Consider the following 21,121-nt stretch of genomic DNA (forward strand, 5'->3'; position numbering starts at 1 on the left):
TAACAGTCTGTTTTTGCTGTTTCCCTCTTTTCCCCTCTTCTCTTGTTTACTGGTAACCTTTCCATGGCAATTTCATTCAGTCTACGGCTTGAAATATCACCTATTGGCTTAGATCTTTTGAGTATGTATCTATAACGCAGATTTCTTCCCTAAGCTCTATTTCATAAATGGTGCTGCCTGATTTACAGCTCTACTTGGGTGTCTTATAAGGATATCAAACTTAACAGACAAAACACAACTACAAATATTCTAACCCAACCCATCTTTTCCAAATTCTCTTTCCCAAGACTTCTCTATCCACCAGAACCACCCACTTCTAATTGCTCAGAACAACCTTAGGACTAACCTCTAATACCTTTCCTCCACAAGTCAAAACAAATCTACACGGAAACATACCTAACTTACTACTTCTCTCCAAGTCTGCTGCTGTCAATCTAGTCTAAGTTCCATCATACATCACCTGGACTCTTGCAACCTCTTCATAATGAGTCTCCCTGATTCCATTCTTTCTTTCTTCAGTTCCTTCTCTAAGAGCATCCCGAGTAAACTTCTAAAGCATTAATGAGATGACTCCATTTCTACCCAAAGGCTTTTCCCTTTCGATGACAATGAAATCTCCTTACTGTGACATACCAGCCCCTACATGATCTTCCTACATTTCTGACACAGTTCCCGTGACCTCTCAATTGTCCAATTACACTCCAGCCTCACTGGCATGTTGCTGTCCTAAGAATATGCCACGCTTTTCCCCATTTTCGTACCGTCACTGCTGATCTTTCCCTTTGGAGGGTTTGTCGTTTCTTAGATCTTCATAATGGATACTTCCTTCTCCTCACTCAGGTCATCATTCAGATTATCTCCTCAGAGACGTCTTCCCTGAGACTCCTGCTAAAATATACATTCTTCCCTGCTTAAGATTCTCAATCACATTACTGCATTTCCTTCATGGAGCTTAAAAATCTAATACTTAATTGTCATACTTAATCATTAACTTAGTTATTGGTTTTCTCAACAGGAACATGAGCCCTTTGAGGGCAGGGTCAGTGTCCCTCTTATTCATTGTTGCATCCACAGGACTCAGAACCATGCCCGCCCATGTGTGGTACTGACTCAATTAAAATGTGACTACATACAGTGTAGAAAGCAGTATAATGACTTGTATAATATAACACAAAGCAGTCAGTCAATTAAACAAACGGAGTCATCCTTAGCTAAGAAAATATTTTCCAGATCATGAGAGGATATGAACAAAAGTGTGACTCTCAAGTTTTTAGCTTTTGTAGATATAGCTTTGCGCTTGAATCAAACACAAATTCCCATTTGTATCTACAGGGGCAGACAAATCTTTGTGACCTTGGAAATGGTAGTTGCTTCTTAAAGCTATATTTCACACCTGAGTTTCTTGGTCTCACAGGGAGGGATGAGGTGGACAATGTGTATGATTTGCTGTCTCTCACAAGAAAAACCCCAAACGAGCTGTCTAACCTGCATTACTGCAGAGTGGTTAATATAAATGCATGATGTGCTGATCTCATTTACCATGTGTCTGTAAATTTATACATTAAACAACTTCAAATCACTACTTTTTCTATTGAAATTTCTGTTTTTATAGCAATCGCAGTTTTAAAACTTCTGAAAGCATAGTATTTCAGTGAATGTTTGTTTCTAAGCTATTTTTATTTTTAGCAGATGAAACTTTTGCTTTATCATTTCATGGTAAGCTTAATATTTTGAAGAAGAAATGCTGGGAAAAAAATGATGATGGCAAAGTAGAACTTACCATAATATGATAACTGAAGTTCAAAAATTTCAATCACCCCAAAATTTCATCATCCTACAAGGTGAACAAAAATGGCAGGGGACCCTCATAGCTTACTAGACTGGGTTTCTGGACTAGATTTAAATTCTTCCAAGTTCTGGCTGTACTTGGTGCCATTTCGTGGCAGTTGTCCCCTCAGGCAAAATTGGAAGGAATGATTTTTGTTTGGTCTTGAGACTAGCTGGAACTTTTGGCAAAATAATAGCAATTTTAAGAAGCACCCAATTAATTCATTTTCAGGGAAATTATGCAGAAGAATACTAAGAACGGGGAATGTCCCTCCTCATTCTCTCTTCCTAAAAAGAGGTTCCCTGCTGGACTATACACTCACCCCCAGGAGAACATAACCTTTATCAACCCTCAGCCCCATTGCCGAGTACTTTGTCAATGCGCTTACCTTCCTTTGATTAACATGTTGAACAAAAAGGTGTAAAAAGAAGTCATATGCAAATAAATATGTTTTTGATGGCACCATAGATTGCTTTTCTATTTCAGACTGTTTTAACAGCTTATTTTAATCTAGTCACTAATTGATCCTGCTTCACCAAGCATTTACTGACGGAAATGGTTCTACCACATTTAGAAAAGAAATCAAATCTGCATTATTGAGTCAGCATCATTGTGTTTCTAGTTTCATGCATGGTGGATCCCTTATAGAGCTATATTTAATGCAATTCTAATTAAAAAGAGAGAGAAGTGTCCAAAGCTTTCTCAGTGTTGTCTCATCTTTTGTTTTTGTTTGTACAGCTCACCATGTTAAAACGGGCACTTGCGAGGTGGTGGCACTCCACAGATGCTGTAATAAGAACAAGATAGAAGAACGGTCACAAACAGTCAAGTGCTCCTGTTTCCCCGGGCAGGTGGCAGGCACCACACGAGCTGCTCCATCGTGCGTGGATGGTGCGACTTTTACATTGCTCACTGAGATAGCATATAGCTGGGGAATGCTTAGAACTGGAACCCCACTCTAATGCTGTTGACTAGGGCCAATCCTGGGGGACCACACTATCGATGATGTGGTTGATATGAGGTTATTTGGAGGGCACTTTTGAAATCTAAAATTGTTTGGAAGGAGGTCTAAGATCTTATGCAGTTTTGTAACAATAGGCATTATAATGAGGTTCCAACAAGCCCATGTTCTTCTTACTTTGATACTGTGAAACACTGATTTGCCAGCCCAGGATATGTGCAAGTGTAAATTAATGGGGAAAGATGCAAATAGTTGATTGAATAGTATGAATTTCTAAATCCACGGATTGTTCTTAAGAATGAAAAAATAAACACCATATATATGAGAGAATGTTTAGCTGTGGATAGAATTGGCATGAAATATTATCATGAAGATTAATAAAAATATTAAGTTTTTTACTTGAGGGTCCTCCTAATTACAATAGGACATAAATCTTTATATGGGCCAATTTATTTATCTTAAATAATATTAAGTGCTCATATTCGCATGGTATGTTCCTTGTCATGGTGGTTGCTGCCCACAGTAAAAAAAAAAAAAAAATGCGTTAACTCTAATGCCCTCATGATTTTCAGCCTACTGTGGTCATGGACTTATTTTCTTATGTTTATGTGAATCAGTGCATGCATACATACTCATAGTTTCTTTCCAATATATTAGTTTTCATGAAGCCTATATATTCACATAAAATAATCTTTCAACAATTTGCCTATACTATATACTAGGTAACAATACTATATTGTACATTTAAAAATTTGTTAATTGGGTACATCTCACTCAAAGTGTTCTTACCACAATAAAATAAAATTTAAAAAATTCTTCTAGTCAAAAAATCTAGACAGATTTAGTCTTTTTGGATAAAAGAAGATGCATACCTCAAAACCTAGTCTACCCGGTGGTGGGAAATTGGTGGCTTTGTCCCTTTAAATGTGCACCCAGAGACTTAACAAACCCAAATGAAAAACAATCAATCTTTCTATCTCCTGTAGCTTCAATAGTGGAACAGAAATGGTGGTGCCATATGCAGCCATGTCTTGAGGGAGAAGAATGTAAAGTTCTTCCAGATCGGAAAGGATGGAGCTGTTCCTCTGGGAATAAAGTGAAAACAACTAGGGTAAGTGGACAGCCAGCTTGGGAGAGAAAAATGTCTCTGAATTAACAGAGCATGTGCAGTGACATCTTTAAGTGGTGGTTGCAGAATGAGAGTATAGATTTCCATGGTACATTTTCCCCCATTTTCTAATAGGTTGTTTTTATCTCATTCAGAAAAACATCTTCTATAGATTGCCATCAACTGTCACATTATCTAATCAACAAACACTGTTTGTTCCTTCATTGGATACTAACAGTAATGTGAAACCCTCCAAGGATGCATGTTAAAAATGCTGGGAAGGTGATCCTCATCCCTTATTCTTCTTGTAGGCAGTAATCAGAATAGATTTCTCAAAAAAGATTTTATATTACACGACTCAATAAAATTTGCCAACTAAGATTCTTTCATTTTTATGAAATTATTCTGAGCTCCCTGATTTCTGGATCAACAAATAGTTTTCTAATAGGATATAAATCTTTATATGGACATAGTTCATTGATGTGACTATAAATAATAATTTGTTAAGAGCTCATATTAGCATGGTACATTCCATAGGCCAGTATGAAAACAATATTCTTTAGACAATGATGCATTTCAACCTGGAATGACTGACATCTGAGGGATGGGAGAGAAGTGAAAACTAGTTACCTTTATTCTTTGATAAATTTGCTCAGTGGATATTCTGGACTGGCAGAATTTAAATTCTTTTCTTTGTAGAATCTGCAAGTGAAATTTGTGTCTTGTTTTGCTTTTTGCTCTGAGGGGAAAGAAGACTATTGATTAGAAATGAGTAATTGGGGACTAAAACAGAATAATGGTATAAGGGGATGTTTCAGAAAAAAGTAACATAAAAATAGAGACTGGTTAATTTATGGTAGTGTTTGACATCAGCAATTTTTTTAAAACCTTATCTGGACATATTCATGAAGATTATTTTATAATCCCATCAGATATATAATTCAGTCTACCAAGTAATGACCCTTCAGACATACACAGAAGTCACCAAGTTTTCAATACTATAAGTAATAACTTTATATTTTGTCAAATTATTTGTGACTAATTTCTTGGCCAAATGCTGGTATACCATTCCAAATTCCACAGAGCGCATGATCAGTTAATTAGAATAATTGTATTAAGTTAATTAGCATATAATCCATACTGATTTGTTAAAAACATTCTGGCAACATAAAATTTCCTTATAAGCTATTTATAGCATGAAAATATATTTTTTTCTAACGCTATGAATTTTTAGTCCAATATCACTCATGAAATTCGCTGAAGGTTTGAAATTCTAAAACAATTTTTAAAAAAAAATAGATCTCTACAACTAAATTTTGTTTTTATCACTTCACTTCAGTGGACATAGGAAGCTAACAATTCTGAGAGTCTGTTTTTCTATAAGAGAAGACAAGAAGGCTTGAAAGAAGGAGCTTCTTGAGTGCAAATTATTTTTTTTTTTTTAACATCACAAGAAAAAGAGTGCTGGTGAAAATGAACCTACTTAGACATTTTCAACTAAAGGAACATCATGGAATTCCAAATGGCCAGGAAAAAATATGTGCAATTATGAATGCTAGTTTGGCTCACAAAACAATCTAGATAAGTTCTCTGAGGCCATAAAGAAGCAAAATTTTGAGAAACTTCTAGTCAAGATGGTGGAGTAGGTAAACACTGTGCTCACCTCCACCCAATCAAAATACAAACTAAATTATAGAACAACCTGAAGACTGTTGAATGGAAGTTTTATAACTAAGGATAAAGAAGCGCCAATGAGACTGGTAAGAAGGAGGAGATATGGAACGGGCAGGTTCCACACCTATGGTGTGGCAATAAAGAATCAGGAGGGATATCGTAGCTGTGGAGGACTCTCCCCCCGCCCCCCCGAGGAGCAAGGGGTCCCAGACCCATTTTGAGCTCCCAGCCTTGAGCACCAGAGTCAGGAAGAGGAGTCCCCATACATAAGGATGTGAAAGTCAGTGGGGATTGCATCCAACTAAGACAAAGCCTGCTGGAGACCCAGGCAATACTCTTGAGGGACTTGCACACACACTCACTTACTCTGGGCTCTAGCACAGTAGCAGCCGCTCGAAAAGCACCAGCTTCATGATGGGAAGAACTGAACTGACTAGCTTCAGGGGGACAGCTGGAGGGGAAGCTCTCTCCAGGGACAAAAGCAACAGAAGACACCATTGCTCCTTTGTTGAGCCATCCCCCAAACTAGCCAGCAAGCAGCAAATATGAGCTGAACTCTCCATTAACCTGGCAAAAAAAAGTTAGAGGTAGCACGCTACCTGATAGCAAGCTATACTACAAGGCTATAGTAATCAAAATAGCATGGTACTGGCATAAAAAGACAAACAGATCAATAGAACGGAATAAATCTATGTCTACATGATCAATCTATGACAAAGGAGGTAAGAAAATACAGTGGGGAAAGACAGTGTCTTCAATAAATGGGGTTGGGAAAACTGGACAGATGCATGCAAAAGAATGAATGTGGATTACTTTCTCACAACATATACCAATGCCAAATAAACTCAAGGTGGATTAAAGACTTACATGTAACTCAAAACAATAAAACTTCTAGAAGAAAATATTGTCAGTAAACTCTTTGACACAACTCTTAGTAGTATTTTTTTTTTTTTTTTTTTTTGGATATGTCTCCCTAGGCAATGGAAACAAAAGAAAAAAATAAACAAATGGGGCTGTATCAACCTAAAAAGTTTTTGTGCAGTGAATGAAACTATCAACAAAACAAAAAGACAACTTGCTAAAAGAGAGAAGATATTCAGCAATGATTCATCTGATAAGGGGTTAATAGCCAAAATATATAAGAAAGTCATACCATTTAACACCAAACAATACTATTAAAAAATGGGCAATGGATATGAATACACATCTGTCTAAATAGACATACAGATGGCCAACAGTCTCATGAAAAGATGCTCAACGTCACTAATCAGCAGGGAAATGCAAACAAAAACCATAATGAGATACCACTTCATGTTGATCAGGATGGCTATCATCAATAAATAAAAATAAAAAGTGTTGGTGAGGATGTGGAGGAAAGGGAACCCTCATGCATTGTTGGTAAGGTTGTAAATGATTTGGCTGTTCCCAGCCACAAATGGGATAGTCCAGAAGTTAAGCAGGAATAGGTTACAAAGTAACTGAAGAGCTGCTCTCAGCCAAAGGCATTTATTTGCATCTCTTATGAATGATATGTTGATTTTATCACTGCAAGCAGAGTTGCCCAAAAAATGATTAAAATTTGCAATAACATACACCCTACTTTATAATTGCCCATATCCAATCTGGGATGCTCTGGTAACACCAATGCTAGAAAAAAAGCATGCAGCTAAAAATGACAATGAAGTTTGCGTGGCCTCAGTAGAGATGTGTAGCACCTTCTAGAACTGACTGTGGATCAGGAGCTGGGCGAATTCCTCATTTAAAACTAATTTGGAACTGACATTATTTTTATTAGAGTCAGGAAACATTGTTTTGACCCATTTCCTGTTTGTGCTAACAAGGGGAAAAGGCAATGAATGGAGTCCATGTAGGGACACCAGTATTTTGCACCTAGACATTCAATCTGAAGAGAGGAGGATGCAACCTTTGTGTCCTCAACCCAATTTCTCACTTTACAGGTGGAATTTAGGACTGTCTGTGACATCCTTAACCATCTCTTGCCTTACTTTTAAGAACTCCTAAGTTTAAAAAGAAAAGGAAAGTCATAAAAGCCTTTTGATTTCAAACTCACTTTCAAAGATAAATAATGAAGAACTTTTCAAAGAGTCATTAATGAAAGAACCGTGTTTCCAGTGTGAAAGAGCACATAATTATATGCTAATTATATAATACCAAAGTAGCAGGGGGGGAAAGGTGCTGTGGAGCTTGTAAGATTTGAGAAAAAGGAAACTTTGATACTATTGTTAGAACCTCAGAAAAACAGACTGATTCATTTCTTTTAATGTTTTGATATTCTTTCTCTGTGGAACATCTCCTAATGGAAGTCACATCCTACTGTTAGGATTTGTAGCCTTTGGCCACTGGTATGTGCTTCAAACAGCAGTGGTCACTGCAGCTCTTCTGTCTGATTCTTACCTATGAAAAAGTAAACTTAACTTCATATTATACAAGATTTATGTTTTCATTAGAAATATCTTCATGAACCACGAATCCTAGGTCTATTGTCTTTTCCTAAGGAAAGAAGAACTTTGCTGGGTATATTTTAACTAACTGAAATTCTTTCACTTTCACATTTATTTGACGTGCCTTAAGCAGATAATTTCTTAATGTCTCTTCAAACATAAATGGATTTTAAGGGCATAAAATATTGCATAAAATAATGCAATAAAAATCATAAGATATTAAGAATTTCCTGTGCACAAAAGTTATATAATAGTGATGCTCATATTACAATCAAAGCAACACAAACAAATATGAGAGCATTTAAGTAGCTCTTACTGTGTTTTGGATGCTCTGGTAAGTGCATTACATGTATTATCTTATTTAATTTCCCCAACCACAGTAGGCACTAACAAGAATACATAGATGTGGGGCATGATCCCTGCCCACCAGTATGCCCTTGAGTGGAGCAATGAATTGTTCTCTTCTTTATGCCATCTACTGACCACACATATTCGAATCCTTGGTAAATGGAAGTCAAGAGTAACATCGTTATAATAACGGGATAGCACAAGCCTTTATTTCAGTTCCCTCATCTGCCAAAAAAAAGAGGATGTTGAGCTAGATTCAGTTTCAATTTCCTCCAACCAACATTTAGTCCTTGATTCCATGTGCCAAGAATATTTCTAACTTCCTTTCCTGCTAAATTTATATGACACTTATAACTGGCTGATCTCACAAGACAGATAAGCATTAGGTTTTTAGTCCTTTCCCTGTAAAAGAAATAACATCTGTGATGAATTGCTGATTAAAGCCCAAGCCATCCCCTTCCAGATGTTGCCAGATTTTGTACCAAGACTCAGGATGGTTCTGGTGGTGGGTCTGAACAGTGCCCAGGGGTGCTACTTCAGGTTCAAGGCCAAATAACACAGAAAGAGGAAAAAGGGTACATTTCCTTATCTTAAAGTGGTAAAAATTTGTGAGAATTGTTTAATCATAGCATTCTCTCTTGCTTTGCAAATTTAATCCCAGACTGAGGTAGTGTCGTTCTTTCTTGACCAGCATTCTTAACAGACACATTCCCCACTCATTTGTCTTCATCTCACCTCAGGTCAGGTCCTAAATTGCACCCTGGTCCACAGCACAGATGTGATGACCTTTAGGGCCGCAGTTTTCAAATTATATTTTGATGATACCTACAGTAAGAAATGTCTTACTCTGTGATGTAGCGTACGTACAACACCCACACTCATATACACTGCACTATAATTAAATTCTTTTTGTTTTCTTTCCTTCTTTCCTGTTTCAACCCAATAAATTCTTGTTATGACCTGTCAATATGTTACAACATGCAGTTCGAAAACCACTACTGTAGGAAGTATCGGATAGCTTCCTGTATCTGCCCCATGGAAGTGACAGCCGCCACCACCTTGAAGGGATATAGACTACTGAATTAGACAGTTTTCAAATCAATTCACCTTTTACAGTTTAATTTTAAATATTTCAATGTTTGGGGTAAAAATTTCATAAGATCTTGTAAAATGCAGATTTCATGGAAAAGATTGTGCATACTGTATGTATTCATTAATTTGACAAGTATCTGAGTGTTTATTATTGTCAGGTGCTATCCTAGGTTCTGGAGCACAGCATAGAAAGATAAACACATGAGAATTCCTGCTCTCGTAAGAGGATGTACCGTGTTTCCCCGAAAAGAAGACCTTGCCAGACCATCTACTCTAATGAGTCTTTGGAGTAAAAATTAATACAAGACCGGGTATTATATTATATTATACCCAGTCTTATTTTAAAATATATATAATATAATATAATATAATATAATATAATATAATAAATTAATATAATATAATATAATATAATATAATATAATATAATATAATATAATATAGGGTCTTATATTAATTATTGTTCCAAAAGACGCATTAGAGCTGATGGTCTGGCTAGGTCTTATTTTTTGGGAAACATGGTATTAGTTTTCTTTTGCTGGAATTTTACTGACTTTACACACTTTAATGATTTTATACAATCTCTGATCTGTAGATCATACATCCAGGCACAGTCGGCTGTTTCTCTGCTCTGGATTTCACATGGCTGAAATCAAGGGGTGTGTTTCACCTTTTCACTACAGGGCTGAGTTTCATTGCACAGATTCCGAGGGGAGAATCTGCTTCCAGATTCATTCAGGTTATTGGCCAAATTCAGTTATTTGTGAAGGTGCAGATGAGGCTTCTGTTCCTCTAATGGTTGTCATGTGGGAGACTCCCTCACCTCCTTCAGCTTCCTCATCACACTGCCTCCTTCATCTTCAAACCAACCATGGCATATTGAGATTAGTGTTTGTTTGAATAATCAAGGGACAGAAATCTTGGGGGTGCATCTTTAGAATTCTACCTACCAGATGGGGGGAGACAAAAAATAAAATGAATAATTTTATGTGTGATAGTGAGAGGTACCATAGAAAAGTAAGGCAGGGTAGGCAAAGCGAGCTCAGCAAGGCAGTTTGTGTGTTGGATGGAGTTCCTGATGGAGAAGGGGATGGCCCGCAGGCCTATCTGGAGGACAAGCTCTCCAGGTAAAGGGAAGAACAAGTACAAAGTACCTGTGATGGAAGCTGCCCTGGGAACATCATATTCAAGGAGTAGCAATGATGGCTAGTATGGCTGGAGTGGAGTGAGCAAAGCAAGTGTCAAATTTATGGTGAGAAGGATAATTGGAGGCATATCATGACTGACTTAAATGTTTGTCTTGTGCAAATAGAATGAAGAAGTTGCCACTAGGCGAGGCAGAGAACTGTGGGAAGAGCATGTTTTATGTTTTATACTGATACCCGCTAATTCTATGTCATTTAACTTACTGGAAAGTTAGATATGGTATAACACCTTCAATTGATTTTTATGAAGAAAAGTAGGTGAAAATTTTTTACTATGGTAACAAGAAATGCAGACACTGAGTGAAATTCACATTAGAAAAGATTTAAAATCTCATATGATATGGACATTTGGGGGATAAAAAGCACTTAAGGAACTGTATAGTTACTATAATAAATGTTTTATAAAGAGATATAGACAGGAATGAATTAATATATTGAAGGTATTTTTTTTCCTGAATTAGAAATTGAGTCCAAAGTTAGGTAGGATAACAAGCTAGATGTGCTAGAAGTATCATTAATAAAAGTGACATTTTTAAACCTGGTGTTTTAGGAGCTGCTTACTTACTTAATACTAATTTAATAGGGCCAAGAGTATCTGCTTGGGTATGTGTTTCCAGTTATTAGAAATTCATGCAAAGACTTTTTAGAAAATGTATCATCAGGGCTATATTTCTAAGACTTGGTCTATAATTTTACAATGAAAGTGAGAAATGGACAACATATGAGTGCTTCGAAGTTCCTGTAAGATTTAAATGCTTCTATAGTATTTGAGCCAGGTATTTGCAGGTGTTACTCTGAGTATTGTGCTTATAATCTTATAATTAATTGTGATGTTCACACAGTATAATGGAATCTAGTTTGGGCATCATAGAATTTTCGTTAGCAACAGTGAGGTGTATCTTTAGGCTACTGCTTATATCCTGTGAATTAAGTTGTGAGTGCGATTTCCTTCCTCCCTGAGATCTGAGAGAGAAAATTCTGTCAGGGATTTGTTTTTAATGTTGAAGAACTTGATGTTTGTTCAGAAGTAAGTATTCCTGGGAGAGGCAACACTCATCTGTTTTTGGTTATCCGGAGTGCCTTAGTGAAAGGGAATAGTACCTCATTGGACTTGAATAGAAAAAGAGGTTCCAGGAACACAGCAAGGGGGGCTTCCATGCCTCTTCGTTTTTCCGTGGTGGGGGTAACAGCCCTCTAGTTAAAAAATACAGGTAATCTCCCCTATATACATCCTCCTATAGCTCTTTTGCTCCTCACATATTCACTGTAGAATTTAAATCCCTTAATCAATGATTTCAGATCCAATTTTATTTTCTTATGTTGGAGAGTGGGGCGAATATAGCTGAGAAATTAAAAAAAAAAATTCTCACAAGCTCAGAATTCTAAATGCTGAGATTGCGGAGGAAAACATATGTGGCCCAATTCCCAACTCTCTCTGTGATGAGAGTGAATCCCAGCTCTCTGCTGGGTAAGCCACCTCTGAATACTGAAGAGTTGGTTGTGAATTGTGCCTAATCCGAAGGGCAGAGTTGAGCTTCACTCTGTAATGATCAGACCTACTTAGCTGGGGTACCCAATAAAGTTCTGGAGACCAAATTTGAGTGGGCTAAAAAAAACTAGGCTTACATATAGGACTTTCTGGATATTTACTTCAGAGAAGAGAAGCAGTAGGAGTGAAAAAAACAATTTTGCTTTTTCTGTGTGATGACAAGGATTACAATTAAGGCCAAAAATTAAATCTCTTCTCGTCAGCTCTAGATGGTGATGTTGGATGGGCTACAGCCCATCCAGAAATAATAAGTTTCTTATCTCTGGCAGCCATACATTTGTGACTTAAAGGATGAACAAAAATTCAGAATTAACTAGTTCACTTTACCACACACAAAACAAACAAAAACACCAAGCTTATGCAAAAGCGTGGAAGTGTAGAAGGTCATAGCTTGTTCATAGGGTAACTTCATGTGAGTGATGGGCAATGCCTGAAAGAGGAGTCACGCAAGCTGAGTCTATATCATGATGACCCTTTAAATGCCAAGCTAAAAGATTTAGATGTTATTCCCTAAGCAATGCTGAACCATTGAAGAATCTTAAGTAGGAGAGAAGAAGTGTTTCATTTACATTTTAGAAAGTATATTTGAATACACTGTGTAAATTGCAGGGAATTAAGGTAAGTATAAGATAATAGGACCAAACTCAGATAGGAAACTGAGATAGTGTGGTTGTGGAAGGCTAGGAAGTAGAATCAATACGTCTCGGTAATTAAATATAAAATGTGAGTCTAAGAGAAAATCCCAGAAAGACTCATATATTTCTGGTGTGACCTATTTGGTAGCAGCAGCTGATAAAGACATGATGAGGTGGAGATATGACGTGGATAGTTTGATATATAACCCTATAACCCTAGAGATCAAGATAGAAGTTTGAGAATAGTTATCCTCTAGATGGTGCTGAAATAATTAAGAAATGGGCAAAGGACATGAAAAGACATGTCTCCAAAGAAGACATACAGATGGCTAACAGACAAATGAAAAGATACTTAACATCAATAATCATCAGGGAAATGCAAATAAAATCAACAATGAGATATTATCTCACACCTGTCAGAATACCTATTATCAAAAAGTCAACATATAACATGTGTTGGTGAGGAGGTGGAGAAAAGAGAACCTTAGTGCACTGTTGGTAGGGATGCAAACTGGGGCCACTCCTATGAAAAACTTATGGAGATTCCTCCAAAAACTGAAAATAGATATACCATACAACCTAGCAATTCCACTTCTGGGTATTTATCAAAAAAAAAAAAAAAAAATGAGAACACTAATTTGAAAAGATATATGTACCTACAAGGTCTGACACTTAAGTTCGTGAACTTGTTGCAACCATGTTGCTAACCTTTTTTGATATCAGAGGGATTATTATGAATTTGTACCAACTGGACAGTTAACCATGTTTACTATTTAGAAGTGCTGAAAAGGCTGCGTGAAAATAACAGTTAGATGAACTTTTCACCAACAATTCATGGTTCTTGCATCATGACCATGCACCAGCTTACACAGCACTATCTGTGAGGGAGTTTTTAGCCAGTAAACAAATAACTGTATTGGAACACACTTCCTATACACCTGACCTGGCCCCCAATGACTTCTTTCTTTACCCGAAGATAAAAGAAATATTGAAAGGAAGACATTGTGATGACATTCAGGACATCAAGAGTAATACAAGGACAGCTCTGATGGCCATTTTGGAAAAAGAGTTCCAAAATTGCTTTGAAGGGTGGACTAGGCACTGGCATCGGTGCATAGCTTCCCAAGGGGAGTACTTCGAAGGTGACCATAGTAATACTGAGCAATGAGGTACGTAGCACTTTTTCTAGGGTGAGTTCGCAAACTTAATTGTCTGACCTTGTATGTTCACTGCAGCATTATTTCCAATAGCCAAGATATGGAAGCAACCTGGATGTCCATGGATAAGGATGTGGTGTATGTATACACACATCCACACACATACAATGGAATATTATACAGCAATAAAAACGAATGAAATCTTGTCATTGGTACAACATGGATGGACCTAGAGGGCATTATGCTAAGTGAAATAAGTAAAGCAGAGAAAGACAAATACCATATGGTTTCAGTTATATGTAGAATCTGAAAACAAAACAAAACAAACACAGACTCAGAATCAGAGACCAAAGGGATGGTTACCAGAAGTGAGGGGGTGGGAGGACGGGTGAAAAGGGGAAGGAGAATATAGTCAATAATATTGTGATAAGATTACATGGTGACAGATGGTGACAGATGATTGCTACAATTAATGGTGTGATCATATTGTAAGGTATAAAAATGTTGAATCACTATATCATACACATGAAACTAATGTAACCAATATAAGACTGTATACCAACTATACATAAATAAAAATCATAACAAAAAAGGTGAAAAAACCTGATTTTCCTATAAATAAAGAGAAGGCTCTCTAAAAAGACATGTGTTGAAAGAGTTGTGCATCAAAGACATTTTAGTAGCTACTGTAGAAGAAGGTGACAACTAAGGAACAAGCAGTGTTGACAGAGGGATAGGAAAACCAAGAGAGATCAGAGTCTGAGAGAAAACAAAGAGTTCCAGGGAGCCAGAGCTGTCAATTGGTACAAAGATATGGAAACTATGACTCTTTCTGAATGTGATATTTGTAAGAAATACTGGAAGTTCATAATCCGTTAGCTGAATGTTATTTACTCTATCATATTCTTAAAACTTACATCCTAGTTGGATGGTGTCATTGGTAACACACTGTAAACACTGCATCTATGTAAAATAGAATGTAGTGTAAGAAACACTTTAAAAATAAGAATAAATATGGATCCTTTTAGCAGATTTAACAAATTCTGTTTGAGGGAAGTTTGCATATTTATTTTTTCATTCCCTCTATAACGATAAATTGAAGGTCGGCTATGTGACTATATGTCCAATAATGTGGTACGCTTTGGGGATTTGTGGAAAAAATGACTCTTTGCTATCTAAGATTTCATAGTTAACTGGATAGAAAGTCAGTAAGTCACTATGTACAGAAATGTTAGGACAGAAGATTGTATAGGTGCCATGGAGGCAATATTGGCAATTTAATAATGCATATCCCATAACCATCCTAAAACCCAAAGATAACAGATTTTAATACCATCCAAAGGCAATTTATGCAATGATTTGTCTCCTTAGTGTATAGTGACCAAACACAATCAAAACACTATGTCCTGTGATGTCAAGATTGAACTGATATGTTTTCCACTTTTGCATCTGATACTGTGCTACCATAAGAAAACAAATATCCAATAAAATTGTTTCTCAACAATTTTGTGTATGGGGCTATAGTAATAACTCTAGGAACATAATTTAAGATTACCACCAGCAAATGAGAATATTGGAACCTTATTACATTGCACATACTTATTAATGCTTTAAGTTTACAGAATACTTTAAAAACTCTTTAAGTAATGCATAGTGCAGCCATCCAATTGAAATGAGATCTAAATTATACAACTTAAATTGCCCAATTAAAAAAGAAATAAAAATATTTATAGTTTATACTAAGCCAGGGAATTCCATTTATTAAAATGGTTAATATTGAATGTATTAAAGATGAGAGTTATTTAGCTGTTAAATGCACCTTTAGCTCCTGCGGTTCAGCATTACTGTTTTGCTCCTATTAAGTAGCAGAGTTGGCTTCCTATGATTTCCGGTAGGATTAGTCCAAAGTCAGTAAGGGCTGTCCTGCTTACTGTTGTCTATTTACTTTTACCTTTTACTGCTTATTCTCTGCTGGTGGCAAACGTATTTTACCTTTCATCTCTTATTCTGTTTCCAGTACATTTACAAGAAAAGTTGGAGTGAGAGACAGAGACACAGACTGGGTAATACCAGGCAGTGCAAATTCATTTTCAAAGGTTGCTTGCAAATACTTGAATGCAGTCTCTGCATTGCAACTTTAAAACTTCCTCTCCTTGAAAGGGCTATTTGAGTAATTATGGAGAGAGTTGATTTGGTCAGCCTGTTTCTAGGTTTCATATACTGAGATGCTTTAATTCTATTTTGAAAGAAATAAAATTGAATATTCTCAACAGACACTTTGGCTGACAGTCAGAAAAATTTAAACAGGTATCATGATGGAAATCTCAACCTCCAACTTCAGTTACAACATATGATCAATTTGTGAGACAAGTCAAATGTCTGGCCAGACACTCAACCATTGTTTGAGATTAAACTTCACAAATGAAATCAACTTGTTGAGAGTGCCCCTGCATATATAACAAAGATGTGAACTATCTGCTTCCACATTATAACTTTGAGAATTTCTTGCATCAGCTGTAAGGAAATTCCCTTTTGAATAAAGTTTACGATAAAAGCTGTTAACTGTAACTTGACAAATTTATATTTCACCTATGTTATGATCTAAGGAGACCTATTCAGTGAAACTGTATCACATCACTATGTGATACCAAAGGTGAAGATAAATATTCATAATATGAAAGAAAAGTGTTTCCATCAGAGGACTAAAAAAAAAAATCGCGGGCATTTTCAGTGATACTAGTGACCTCTCACTCAAGGTAGAAGTATTTTTGGTAGTACCAGTAACCTCTCACTCAGGGTTCAGCCTTTCTGAGGTTACTGAAATTACAGAAAGATGGAATCATTATCAGGCTGGATCAGGTTAAGTTTTAATTCTCCATTTCACCCAGGTTGGCCACTTGTTCTTACTGCAATGATGTTAAGTCTGCCCAACTTGTCAAGGTCCCATAGGCCTCATCAACCTAATAGCATCCTCCCATTTCTTCTGCACTGTAGTCCCTTCAGCCTCATCCCCACAAATGTACGCCAATTCCATCTCATGATGAAAGTTTACATAGCATGCTCAGCTCTTCCACAGTACTACTAGGTAGAAAGAGGATGGAATATTAGTGCGGATGGAATATTAAAGAGGATGGAATATAACCCTGTGCTTATACATAATTAGCTGTACGTCACTCAAGTTGAGTCTTGATGATTTGTGAACAATTTCTTTTTTCTTCACCCTTTTGTGATTTCACACATTTTTTGGTTTGGACTAGGCATACTGGATTCTCCTGAGCAGTTCCCTTCTTTTCTCTTTTTATCTAGTACAAAATGGGAGCTCCATAAACCAGTCATGAAGACTAATCCCTGTTGAAAATGCAGATACTAACTACCTCTTTATAGGTTTTACAAGAGGAATGGTCACATTGAGAGAACGTCTCTTTCAAGCTCCACTAGAACAAAGTTCAAGAAGTATTGTAGCTGTTGCTCAATTATGAAATAACCTTATTTAGTCACAGAGAAAGTATAGGGATTGGGTGTTCAGAAAGTCAAGGGCAAGGTTTTACTTGGAGTGATATGTTATCTTGGCTGGGCCATGTGTCTAAATATTCCCTTAAACATTACTCTGGACTTTTCTATGCAGGTGCTGTTTAGATGAGATTTACATTTAAATCTTTGGGCTTTGCGTAAAGCAGGTTGACTTTCATAACGTAGGTGGGCTTTATCCTGTTAGTTGAAGTCCTGAAAAGATAAAAGGCTGAACTCTCCTGTCCTATCGGTTCTATTTCTCTGAAGAATCCTGACTAATGAAGTTGGATATTTTAATATTTTTATAAAATATACAGAAGATCCAGATAGCAATAGTAATTATTTTGATAATACAAACTGCTTTGTTTAGTTGAATGACAACTTTTGCCAGATACTGTGCTATATGATCTAAACAAAATATTTCTAAGAGTTACTATAATTGGCATTTTAAGTCCTATTATTCCATAGTACAGATGAGAAAAAGACTCTCAAAGAGATTAAGTAACTTTCCCAAAGGTACATAATTAGTAAGTGGCAGAGGTCAAATACAGGTCTGTCTGATTCCAGAGTTTATACTCTTTCCAGTTAAATATATTGTTTCCTAAAAAATGTAAAAACTCTAAGTGCCATGTAACCATTACAACATAAATATATCTTCCCCAATATTTTCTCAGAAAGTTGTAAGATGGACATAACCATCATGTGTCCTTCTAATGTTATGACTGCACAGGTATTATTCTTAGAAGTATTGTGAATGTTCAAAACTGTGTGTGTATATAACTTTCCATATATAATTATAAAGGTCAAAAAACTTCATCCACCAATAGGAGCCAAGGTATTTCTAGAGTTAGAAACCAGACAAAAGACTGATTGTATAGGAGGGGTCCAAAATGGTGGCATAGGAAGACCCTGGTCTCACCTCCTCCAATGGACACACTAAATAGGCATCTATATATAAAGTCATTCATCCAGAAGAACAATTGAGGGCTGATTGAACAGCTTGTGCACAACAAATGAGAGCGGGACCACATAGAGAAGGGTAGGAGTGATGTAGATGTAGTAACCATGGGAACCCCACCCCAACAGGGTGACCTGCAGTAGGGAGGGCTATCACTGAGAGGCCTGTATGGGCTGAAACCTGCTCTAGGGCACAGTGATAAAACAACAATTTAAAAGGCACCTAGACTATATGTGAAAAAAATTCCCTTTACTAACCCCAGGATGCCTGCCAAACAGGAGGGGAATCTCTCTGATGTGTTGGTGAGTGCCATTTTTAATCGCCACTAAACCACTTTTACAAGTATTGTTAAAGGGGCTTCTTTAAGCAGAAGAATAAAGGTCATACTCAGAAATTTAAAAAATATATGAAAGAAAAAAATCTCATGGGTAGAGGCAAATATACAATAAAGGCAGTGGATCAGTCACTTAAATATTTAGTATGGAGGTTAAAAGACAAAAGTAGCAAAATCAAATATCAATAAAATTTACAGGTAGGGAACACAAAAAACAAAAATCTAAAATATGACATCAAAAACAAAGTGCATATGTGGGTGTAAACATGTAGAGTTTTAGAATGCATTCATACTTAAATGCCTGTTATATGTCAGCTCAAAATAGACTGCTATATGTATATAGGTCAATATATATGAACCTCATGGCAACCACAAAACAAAAACCTAGAAAAGACATGCAAAAAATGAGAGAAAGGAACACAATCAAAATACTAATGGAAAACAGGAAACCAAAAGGGAAGAAACCAAGAGAAGGAGAGAGGAAGAACTACAAAAACAACCAAAAAATTAATAAAATGGCCATAAGTACATACCCATTAATAATTATTTTAAATGTAAATGCACTAAATGCTCCAATCAAAAGACAAAGGGTAGTTGAATGGATAAAAAACAAGACCCATGATGCCTATAAGATTCACTTCAGATTGAAGGCACATAGAGATTGAAAGTGAAGAGATGGAAAAGATATTCCATGCAAATAGAAATGAAAAGAAAGGTGGGGTAGCAATACTCATATCACACAAAATAGACTTTAAAATATAGATTGTAAAAAGAGACAAAGAAGGGCATTACATAATAATAAAGGGGTAAATCCAAGAAGAGAATATAACATTCATAAATATTTACACACCCAATATAGGAGCACCTAAATATATTAAGAAGTAAAAAAGGCAAATTTGAAAAATCTTGAGACAAATGAAAATGAAAGTACAACTCTGCAAAATCTACGTGATGCACCAAAAGCTGTTCTAAGAGGGAAGTTCATAGCAGTACAGGCCTACCTCAAGAAACAAGAAAAATCGCAATCTAATTTCACACCTAAAGAAACTAGAAAAAGACTAAACAAAACCCAAACTTAGTATAAGAAGGGAAATAATACAGTTCAGAGAAGAAATAAATGAAATAGATATTTTAAGAAGTGGAAAAATTCAATGAAACAAGAACTGGTTCTTTGAAAGATAAACAGAATTGACTGATCCCTAGCCAGACTCATCAAGAAAAGAAAAAAAAAAAAGAGGACCCAAATAAATAAAACCATAATCGAAAAGGAGAAGTTATAACTGGCACAGCAATGTACAAAACAATACTGTGAACAAGTATACGTCAACAAATTGAACAACCTAAAAGAAATCGATAAATTTCTAGAAGCATAACATTCTAAGACTTAACCAGGAACAAACTCCCAACAAACAAAAGTCCACTACCAGATAGCTTCACAATGGTGAATTCTACCAAACATTAAAAAAAATAATTATTCAAGTTTATTGGGGTGACAATTGTTAGCAAAGTTACATAGATTTAAGGTGTACAATTCTGTATACATCATCTATATATCACATTGTGTGTTCACCACAGAGTCACTTCTCTTTCCATCACTATATATTTGATCCCCTTTACCCTTATTTAATATCTATCATTCTCAAACTATTCCAAAAATTTCAAGAGAAAAGAAGACTTCCATACTCATTCCACAAAGCCAGCATTACCATAATACTAAAACCAGGTGATGACACTACAGAAAAAAGAAATTACAGGCCAATATCCTTGATAAACATCGATGCAAAATCCTCAAAAAAAATTAGCAAACTGAATTAGCAAACAAATGCTACTATATGTAGAAAACCCTAAAAAGTCCACCAAAAAATTATTCGAGTAAATAAATTCGATAATATTGCAGGATACAAAATTAATATTCAGAAATGTATTGCATTTCTATACACTAATAATGATATATCAGAAAGAGAAATTAAGAAAACAATCCTATTTACAATTACATCAAGGAGAATAAAATACCTAAGAATAAATTTAACCAAAGAGGTAAAAGACCTGTACTCTGAAAACTATAAGGCAATGATGAAAGAAATTGAAGAGAATACAAATAAATGGAAGGATATGTCATGCTCATGTATTGGAATGATTAATATTGTTAAAATGTCCATACTACCCAAAGCGATCTACAGATTTAATGCAATCTGTGTAAAAGTACCAATGGCATTTTTTTCCACAGAAGCAAAACAGATCACACTAAAATATATATGGAAACACAAAAGACCCCAAATTGCTAAAGCAATCTTCAGAAA

At 36.0% G+C, this 21,121-nt stretch overlaps 1 protein-coding gene across 2 annotated transcripts in view; it reads left to right on the forward strand.

Moving 5' to 3' along the window:
* Positions 1-21,121, forward strand: part of TAFA2 (TAFA chemokine like family member 2) — a 429,252-nt gene that overhangs the window by 343,995 nt on the left and 64,136 nt on the right. For both annotated transcript variants that reach the window (XM_074325470.1, XM_019732468.2), the window contains exons 3-4: positions 2,567-2,719; positions 3,776-3,900. In XM_074325470.1, coding sequence (XP_074181571.1) covers positions 2,567-2,719; positions 3,776-3,900 — 278 coding nt within the window. The remainder of the gene's footprint in view (positions 1-2,566; positions 2,720-3,775; positions 3,901-21,121) is intronic.

Source organism: Rhinolophus sinicus, linkage group LG02, assembly GCF_036562045.2.
Source record: "Rhinolophus sinicus isolate RSC01 linkage group LG02, ASM3656204v1, whole genome shotgun sequence".
Classification (NCBI taxonomy): Eukaryota; Metazoa; Chordata; class Mammalia; order Chiroptera; family Rhinolophidae; genus Rhinolophus; species Rhinolophus sinicus.